This window comes from Triticum dicoccoides, chromosome 1B (assembly GCF_002162155.2).
Source record: "Triticum dicoccoides isolate Atlit2015 ecotype Zavitan chromosome 1B, WEW_v2.0, whole genome shotgun sequence".
Lineage (NCBI taxonomy): Eukaryota > Viridiplantae > Streptophyta > Magnoliopsida > Poales > Poaceae > Triticum > Triticum dicoccoides.
In genome coordinates, this window is record NC_041381.1 from 29474994 (window position 1) to 29485036 (window position 10043).

Consider the following 10043-nt stretch of genomic DNA (forward strand, 5'->3'; position numbering starts at 1 on the left):
TGCCATGACCCGCCAGGGCGCTACTTCAGCTGCCTGTTGAGTTCTTGAAGAGGAGAATTTAGCAAAACAACAATTGAAAGACTATCACGGATGCTGAAGAAAGAGAAACGCATGCATATCCTGAGAGATGGACAGGACAGAGCACCCGTGTGCATGCAAAGAGCAATTAGGGGCAAGACAATCTGATTTTTGTTCCCCACCTCTTTGGTACGCGGGCTGAGCATAAAACGCCAAGAAGAAAAAACCCAGAGAGAGTACTAGTACGCTAGCCTGTATTTTTTTTTCGAGAAAACTTTCAATCTATTCATCTTCCATCACGGCAGTACAACGAACACTAGAAATAATAAAAATTACATCCAGATCCGTAGACCACCTAGCGACGACTACAATCACTGAAACGAGCCGAAGGCGCGCTGCCGTCATCACCCCTCCCTCGCCGGAGTCGGGCACAACTTGTTGTAGTAGACAGTCGGGAAGTCGTCGTGCTAAGGCCCCATAGGACCAGCGCACCAGAACAGCAACCGCCGCTGATGAAGAATAACGTAGATCGAAAGGATCCAAACTGAAGACACACGAACATAGACGAACCACAACCAGATCCGAGCAAATCCACCGAGGATAGATCCGCCGGAGACACACCTCCACACGCCCACCAACGATGCTAGACGCACCACCGGAACGGGGACTAGGTGGGGAGACCTTTATTCCATCTTCAGGGAGCCGCCACCGTCTCGTCTTCCTGAGTAGGACACAAACCCTAACAAATTTTGAAGGAACGACTAACAACGGAGCCCTCCCGCCGGCCCTTGCCAGGATCCACCACGCCCCCATGGCCCTAGGACCACCGGAGACGAGGTGGACCTGCGGCGGAGCCGGCGAGAGGCACAAACCCTAGCTTTTCTTACGCTAGCCTGTATTTTGACTATGGAGTCATTTGACCAGTCTACACGAACATCTCCCATCCAAATACAACAGGTGATATTCATCCAGTCCATTTTATCGGCACATATTAAATTGTTTGAGAACAATTACTCTAGTGTGTGGTGTTTTTTTTTTGCAGGACCAGTATTCGTTACAAAGGTGTCGCAAAGGGGTGTGCGCCAATATTACTTTTGCACTAGCGCTTGTCCATGTTGTGCTGTTGGAGAAAGTATCCCATGAAAACTCTTCTTCAGTGGAAGCATGGAAACCAGCGTTGGATTAGAAATGACCGGTACAGATGAATCAATTCATGTCCCCCTGCTCAGCTTTGGCATATTTGTAAGAAACACCCTGGTTGTGCTCTCTCCCACCGAATCTCACCAGCCCAAAATGCTGAAACAGCAGCGAGCTTTTACTCTGGTCCTGTTTCCTCTTGTAAACAGTGCACCATTCATCTATTACATTAACTCTATACCCCTTATTTGCGCTTGAGCTATGTCACTCCTTTGGAAATATCACTTTTCTCACAATAGACGTTGTGTTTTCTGGCATGTAAAATATATTCAGTTTCTGTGCATATATCCGAATTTTTTAAGTGGGGAGATTTCAAACTCATGGACACTGACATCAATACATATCTTGAAAAGATAAGAAATGAATCGTTGGAGATCTCAAGTAACCTGGACAGGAATTCTTACTGTAATTTTTTTTGTCAGTAAACACATGGACGGGAATTCAAGCACCTAGATATTAATGAGATATCAATTTCACTACAGATACACCCATTCATACAAATAGTTGACATAACTGCGATTATATTACACAATGTTTGAATTCATATAGTGGTGATTGTGATTACATTACACAATCATCATGGTAACTGCAAGTGCTTTACCAAATGAACCAAACCATTCCAATGAGTTGTGCCTCCAGTACGGAACACACAGAACCTATACCAAATAAATTGAGTGTGTTAGAAAGGATAAAAACATGCAACTATATTACTTATTCGTGTGCACTAGCAGTATACCTTTTTATGGACGTGATTTCATAGGACAAGTGCGGCTATCATGGGTAACAACTTGTTTACATGTACTGCACATGCATGGTATATTCTCCTTCTTTTGTTGTTTATTTCCCTTCTCATTATGCCCCTTTATTCTCTTTATCTTACCCCTTGAGCGAATATCATTTGGCGGGTGGATACCAACTTCATCAGGAATGGTACAACCAAGAAATTGCTCAAACTGTTGAACTAGACTTTGTTCTTTGGCTGGTACAATCTTGCTCAATTCTTCCCCAAGTGCATAGATTCCATCTTTGAAGAATTTCACACCAGCCTGCGACTGCTTAGCTTGAACTAATAATTCTTCCATCTTCTTGCATGTATCAGAAACCATTTTTTGTAGCTCAATCTCCATTGAGCTGCTAGTAATTTCCCCCAACAAAATGCCATCCTCATCAAAGACAGCATCCACCTTGCAATTTTTTGTGAACCTTTTGAGTACATAATGATTTGGTAGTTCTGTTAGGCTGGCAGTTCTTAGAATGTGAATTAGATGACGGCACGGAATACCACGCCTTTCAAATAACAAGCAACTGCAAGAAGCGACCATGTTTGATATATTCCAACTTACAGTCCTCGTTTTGGTAGAAGCATCAACAATGGTTGCTGTTTTGACCTGATCATCTTGTGTTATGCTCTCTGTCAGCAAGTAGCTCCTTCTGAAATTCTGTAAATACCTCATGGGTGAATACAATGCTCCCATGCTTTTCTAATCCCCAAGATGTCTTTAATGGAGGTGATGTGTGCAAGCTAACATTATCATCTTCTAGCTCCTTGTGGCGTTGTTCCTCCAAGGCAGTTTCAAAACGAAGCCAAAACTCAACGAAAGCATGCTTGTATCCAATAATGCGAGAGAAGAAAGCATTGGCGCTTTCAGATCGTGATGTGGTTCTGAGCAGCCCAGAGAGAGCTATATCATTGAAATAAGCTGGTATCCAAGATTCTCGAAGCTCAAACCTTTTAGTGAACCACTCATTTTCTTCCAATCCAAACTCTTCGATGACATGGGACCATCGCTCCTCAAATTCACTAGGAGTCTCAGAAGCCCACACGACTAAGTTTAAATGGTCATGGAAATATTCGTTGGACTTCAAATCAGGGGACACCTTTTCTCCAACTTTCTTCATAATGTGCCACATGCATAGCCTATGTGTGGTTGTTGGGAATACAGTATGTAATGCAGAAATCATGCTAGCACATTCATCTGTTATCATAAGAGTAGGCTCAACCCCTTCCATTGCTTTTAAAAAAGTCTGAAACAACCAAACGAAAGAAGCTACCTTCTCGTCATGTAGGAATGCAGCACCAAACAAGATACTTCCTTTGTGATGATTCACTCCAGTGAAGGGGGCAAATATCATGTTGTATTCATTTGTGCTGTATGTTGAGTCAAAAGAGACAAGGTTGCCAAAATGTTTGTAATTATTCCTACTAGTGGCATCCGCCCAAAACACATGGACCAACCTTCCCTTGTCATCAATAACATAGTCAAAATAAAACCCAGGATTTGCAAGATTCTTTCTGCCTAGTTGGTCGATGAACATTTGAGCATCAGAAGACTTTATGTGGCACCTGAGGGTTCTATGGAAATTTTGGAGATCTTTTTTTGTGCATCCGGCATGTTGGAAACCCCCCAAACCTACACAAAGTAACCGGTATGCCGCTGAAGTCCCAATGCAAGCACTATGGCAATTGAACAATGTACTCTGCGCCTTACAACTGACTTTCCTGTTAGACCTAATGAACTGCTGCTTACTAGGGGAAACAAGTACATGGTTATGCACTTGCTCAAAGACGGTGACAATATACCGACCATCCGTTGTATGCTTGATTGCAATTTTTGCCCCGCACCCACACCTAGTAATTTTTCTTTCACGTCTTCTTTTGGTGCCATGTTCAGAAATTATATTACCCGTCTTCTCCTCACGGAAACTTTCTTTCGCGTACATGAATCGCTTGTGCGTCATGACACCATTGGATGACTTGTGTTGGCCCACACGGACTGAAAACCCAACATGGTGTGCATATACCTCATAGAACTCCTTTGCCGTGTTCACATCAGAAAAATACATCCCAATAGTTGGAGTTATGGATTCATCACAATCTGGTGTGTAGAATGAATCCTGCCTTGTGCATGAGAATCTCTTGTCAGTGCTGTGTGATCCAAAGGAACTTTCAAGAACTGAAAATAATAATAATTCAAATGTACGTACACATGTGGGGATGCTTGTGGATTTTGTTGGTGTGAAAAACCCTATATCGAGAGGTGGATTAACTCGAGTAGTTGATTCTGCATCAGATTGCACGTCATGGCTCTGCAATGGTATAACAGTATTCGCCTCAGCCTCAGATTCCATTATCGCTACAAGACCTGTATGGTGTAAACAAACATAAGAGAATGCAAAAATTTATGTAATGATAGGGCTAGCTGCAATAGAGGCTGAATTTCGATAATAAATATTACTACATTTTGATAATTAAGGCACAGGAAGCTAATTTACTGGAATACATACATATGTACTATGTACATGCACACTGGAAAACTTAGTTGTGATACAGCCTTAGGTATAATACATTTCCATGTAATTTTGAATTCAGTTAAAGTAACTAGATTAAGACGTTCCTGTAATTTCGATGCCCCCTTCATGAATTAACTGAGACAATTGTGTATGCTTTCTGAATATTAATTCCAGGTGGTCAACAACAGTCCATTTCCATGATTAATCTGTGGTGTAACATGCATAATTTGCTTTATCTCCTATTAAGCTTTACCTATATTGATAACTACACGTCTCTACCATCAGTCGTACAGATCCAACTAGATACATCTCTCAACACATCCATACAGAGAGAAGATTGAATAGGAAATGAACAAATCTGAAAAAAGTGACACGTACCTAGTGGCCTTATGGTCTGGAAGAAACCAACTCCAAGACACGAAGGAAACAAGGCAGAGTTGGGGCGTCCGGCAAATCGGTTGAATCCCTCAAAGATTTGGAAACGGCTAAGAACAAGCACAGGAATCTCTCACGGTGGAAGGGGGAAATCTTGCGGCCCGGCCATTCCCCGTCGACGCTGCTCCAGTCCCTCAAGCCCGTCGACGCCGCTCCAGTCCCCCAAGCCCGCCGCCTCCGCCGCCGCCGACGTTCCAGTCTCCCGAGCGGCCGCCGACGCTGCAGCCTTCGACTTAGATCCCCCAAACTCTCTAACCTAGTTTTTTCTCGTAAATGCGAAGAGGTACAGATTAAGGACTAGGTACAGGAGGGACATATGTTCAAGGGTTTACTGATAAAAATGACAGCAGTCTGGCGGGCGGTTTTCTGCAAATTGCATGGAATGAACAGCCATTTAATCGACGACGTACACTTTCGATCCAACGGCACAAGTTATAGTTTCCATGCTTTCACTGAAGAAGAGTTTCTACTAGATACTTTCTCGTGCTGTTGGACGAATATGTGCGCAAGTCGTCGCCCCCGCTACATCGACACATGTAACTGACTCGTCGTCCGCGCCCGCGGCCGTGCCGTTTCCGATGCTGCGGCCGACTCCTCGTCCGCGCCGGCTTGCAACACCGCGGTCGACTCGCCCGTCCGCACTAACTTACAATGTCGCGGTCGACTCATCTGTCTACTCCTGCGGCTGACTCGCCCGTGATTAACTTCAGCGTCACCATAGTGATCATCAACTCCACGGCAGTTACTTTCCGGCTTATCAGGTGAAATCCATCCGGTATATTTTGATATTACATATTGCTTTCTTTAAAAGAGCAATTACCCTGGTTTGCAAGTTCTTTAAATGCAGGGCAAGTTGTCTACTGTCAAGGGGACAACGTTCCGCTGTTTAAATTCTTTGTCGGTTTATATCATGGTCAAGCATGGAGAGTCTCAAGCCAACTCCTCGAGTAGTCTTAATACTCAGGGGCTATAGGTGATATGGCTCAGTAAATGTTGCCAGTTTAAAGGTTGTCAGAAAAATTTCTAGCTGAAAATGAAGAATATCCGATTTAAACTCCAGTTCAAGAGACATCTTTCTCCCACAAAGCACTGAAGCTCTCAAATCCGGTTTAAAAGCCGGCCCAGGGTAAATTTGTCCCTCACAAATTTTTGAAGCTCTCAAATCCGGTTCAAAATCCGGCTCAAGGTAAATTTATCCCTCACAAATTTTTGAAGCTTTCAAATCCGATTTAAAGTTCCGGTTCAAACATAGGTATCCTGCCTTACGGCTTATCTTATTATGGTCACTTGGGGGCTTCCTGCTCATCGAGCATAGCTGTCGGTACCCTCTTGATCGCTGCAATGCTACTATATGGTCACTTGGGGGCTTCCTGTTCAAACATAGGTCGTATTCGAACCAAAGAGAACATAGCTGTCGAAACCCTTTTGATCGGCACACTGCCAAACTCATTAGGGGGCTTCTTGATCGTATCCGAATCATAGCTTAACCTCTTTTGGGTCCGACGTGGATCGTATTCGAATCAGCGTCGTTAAACAACTCTCAAGGTCATTTGGGGGCTTCCTGTTCAAACATAGGTCGTATTCGAACCAAAGAGAACATAGCTGTCGGTACCCTCTTGATCGGCAATGCCAAAGCCACTGGGGGCTATATGATCGTATTTGAGTCTTAGCTCAACCCCTTTGGAACGGTTTTATGATCGTATACGAATCAGAAGCCTTAAATTTTTGAAGTCTTTTTTGCGAACAATTTTGGGTTTGACTTGAGACCTTTTTTGGATTATATCTCAAATGTATATAAGTGTTTATGCTTAACCCGGCTTGACTTTTGACTATAAGTCGCCAGTTTATGATAATCATCATCTAGGTGGAAGCATTGGCTTCTAAGGATTGGGTTATCACCCTTACTGCACAGGTCATGTGAACCGGCAGTACAAATTCAATATCACAGTGGTTATATGTGAGATATTATGACCCACCCTGGCTTTGACGCTAAGTCGCCATGGCATATGTTGTTTAAACTCTTTGTAGGATTTTGCAGAAATATGACATATAAATGATTAAGTTCAAGCTTATTACCAAAGTTGATGCTTCAAAATGATTATCCGCTCTGGATTTTTCTCAAAGGCTATAAGCCGTCGGGTTATAAAAATCCCGACTTACAATGGAGGCGTATTAAATCGCCATCGGCCAAGAGCTACCGGGTATTTAAACTCCAGGATTTACTTATCTATAGATGAGGTATTCAAAGTCGCTTTGGCGCAATGACTATAATTTTATTAATGGATATGATTTATTCTATAATGGAAGGAATAGTCCCGAGTTGATGCAGGCTTACGACCCGGCACTTGGGGGCTACATTATTCAAATTGAGGTTACATCAAATATGCAAGTCTCATGTCGCTGCAAGCATGCACCATGACACTTGGGGGCTAATGCAAAATCATTTTTGCTCACTTCATTGAAGACCCGACTCATCACATCATAATGAGCCGGCCCTTAGGGGCTACCAATTGCTCCTGTCAACAGTTCAAGGTACACAAGTCTTAATCCATTATATTGAAGGATCCATTGCTCAGTTGGTAAAGCACAAATCTCTTAACCTTGTGGATGTGGGTTCAAGCCCCATGGTGGAGATTACATCATATGATGTTATTATCAATGAATCATATACAAAGTCCCAGCTCAGTAATATCTTACTAAGCCGGCCCTTGGGGGCTACACGTTGCTGCTCTAGTTTACATGATAATATTTACAAAGTCCCTGCTCATTATTGTATAATGACCCGGCCCTTGGGGGCTACACTAGTTGAAGTTTTATGAGCATAAGATAATTACAAGTCCCAGGTTGCTGCAAGCATAACAACCCGGCACTTGGGGGCTACAGGTGATATACATATAAGGGAAAAAATCTTCAAATTTCAGTTTTGAGCAGGTCAGATTGACCCGGTGTTTACAACAATCATGATCCGGTGTCACCAATAATTATGACCCGGCGTCGGCAACAGTTATGGCCCGGTGTTATCAATATTTACAAGCCGGCAATTTTGGCAGTTATAACTAGCCAGCCTCTACATCTTTAAACTGGCGGATCACTAGTTGAATGTTGAGTCCAATATGTTTACTAAGCCGGAGCTTTGGAAACCGACTCAAATGGATTATTTCTTATAATATTTCTCAACAAGAGACCAATGTCAGCAAATTGACTCTGAAGCTGGCCTGTTGACCCGGATTTCTCAAAGGAAGTATCTGGATCTTTTGCATTGGTAAAATTGGGACATATCTGCTAAGGAGATTTGCTATGAGATCATGGATACATATCAAAGAAGAAATGTCAAGGACTTAAGGATGATCAGGTGCCGACTTACAGGAATATTTAACTCGGAGTACAACCTATCAAATTTGTTCTTGTGTTTATGTTGCAGATCAGTTTAACATGGATAAAATCCAAATTAAACTGGGGGCTAATGTCGGAGATATACCCCGCGGTATAATCCGGCCGGAAGTATGACCCGGCCGGACTTGGCGCTTCACCGATGACCCGCCGAAGGACTGGGGACTCACGGGTCTGTCGGCTTACTGGTCAGACGACTCACGAGCCTGATGACTCACGGATGACCCCGACGACGGGTCAGATAGAAGACTAGGACCGAGGCCTAGAAGGCCGGCTCATGTTATGGTGGGTCGGCTTAAGAGGAAAGGGATGACGAATATTTCCTTTACAAGGAAGCAAGACCCGGACTTGTATTCAACTTGTAAGGAAAGATAGACTAGTCCTAGTCCTACTAGGACTCTACATGTAAGCTGCCCCTTCAACTTATATAAGGAGGGGCAGGGCTCCCCAAAGAGGGACAAGAGGCAAGAAACAATCTTTAGGGCTAGACACAAAGAGACCGGCTTACCGGCGACTCCCTCATGATCATAATGAGACCTAGCCACAAACAGCATGTAGGGTTATTACCGGGTGATGTTTCTTGGGGCCCGAAGCTGTCTAAACCCTTGTCTTGTGTTGCATCTCTCGATTCCGCTCAACCCCTCTCCAGATACTACATAGATGCGTTGGCATTACGACTAAGTCCTTACACTAGGACATCTGCCGTGACAATTTCACAACACCCTGGATTTTGCCGGCCCGACCCTGGTACTCGATGTCTCGATCACTACAGCCTAAAGGATCGGGAATTCGGGATCGTGAGAACTGAAAACTCTCAATCGTGGGCGTGGGGCGACGGCCGTGGGCTCATGGCTACAGGAAGGAAAGGAACGTCTCTGGGCGACCGGCCGCTGCTGCTGTTGCCTTCCTCGTCTCCTCTGTCCTTTCTTAAATTTGAATTGGTCGGTGACCCACTCTAGCCTCTTGCCAGATGCTTACTGCTTAGCGAGTCCTTTTTTTCAATTAACTTCGGTTCCTACTTCTAATTCCTAATTTTATAATTAACTATTGGCAAAGATCGATACTTCGTTAGAGATTGGTTCTTACTTTTTACCTCCTCGGTTAAAGATCACAGGAACCAAAAGAATGAGGATGCTCAAATAAATAGCAACTAGAAGTTGGACATGTATGACTTTTTTTATATGTCCAATTGTTATGTAAGACATTATATTATATATATTATAATTTTTTCCTGCCAGATATATATATACTATAATTGTTCGTCAGTTCATTTTTAAAGATATGGCTTTAGTTTTGCACAGGGCCCCGGATATTGCCGGCCCAGCCCTGGCTTGCAGCAGCGGCGGGACAAGGGTTGGGGGGGGGGGGAGCTAGGTTTTCTCGGGAGCAACATGGGGTTGTGGTGGTGGCGTTGGCAGGAAACCCCACCTACGGCAACATTGGTATGATATCATCATAGGATTTGTGAGTTGGAGATCACAAAAAATGCTCGCATTTTTTTGAATTTATTTCAGGCCTTTCGGCGATGTATGTTTAATGGGAGGAGATGTTTTCGTTGACTGCGAAGTCGTCCGTGGCAACTTTATCAATCTCAAGATAATGTGCCGGCTCAGCCTCTCGGAGGTGCTCGTCGTTTATAAGGTTGATTACATGTACGTGGGTATGTATGAGCACCGATAAAATACGGCCGCACGGATCTTTTCCTTGTACGC

The 10043-nt window shown here is 43.7% G+C and overlaps 1 protein-coding gene across 2 annotated transcripts; it reads right to left on the reverse strand.

Annotated features, from left to right (window-relative positions):
• Positions 1-1647: 1647 nt before the first annotated feature.
• LOC119317240 (protein FAR1-RELATED SEQUENCE 5-like) lies at positions 1648-5177 on the reverse strand. Of its 2 annotated transcripts, XM_037591679.1 has the most exons (5): positions 4885-5177; positions 4201-4358; positions 3268-4110; positions 1952-3191; positions 1648-1871 (listed from the first exon to the last, which is right to left on the reverse strand). In XM_037591679.1, exons 2-4 carry the CDS (start codon positions 4342-4344, stop codon positions 3174-3176), a joined length of 1005 nt encoding a protein of 334 aa, XP_037447576.1. In that variant the 5' UTR covers positions 4345-4358; positions 4885-5177; the 3' UTR covers positions 1648-1871; positions 1952-3173. The 2 variants fall into 2 exon arrangements, with proteins under 2 accessions (XP_037447576.1, XP_037447571.1); XM_037591674.1 differs by having other exon boundaries at positions 1952-4110.
• Positions 5178-10043: the final 4866 nt, after the last annotated feature.

Excerpts from the sequence above, each read along its gene's own strand:
- LOC119317240 (XM_037591674.1), bottom strand. The coding sequence starts at position 4,344 with ATGGAATCTGAGGCTGAGGCGAATACTGTTATACCATTGCAGAGCCAT. Across the intron at positions 4,111-4,200 it reads CCACAAGCATCCCCACATGT|GATTCATTCTACACACCAGA; the intron begins GTACGTACATTT and ends TGCACAAGGCAG.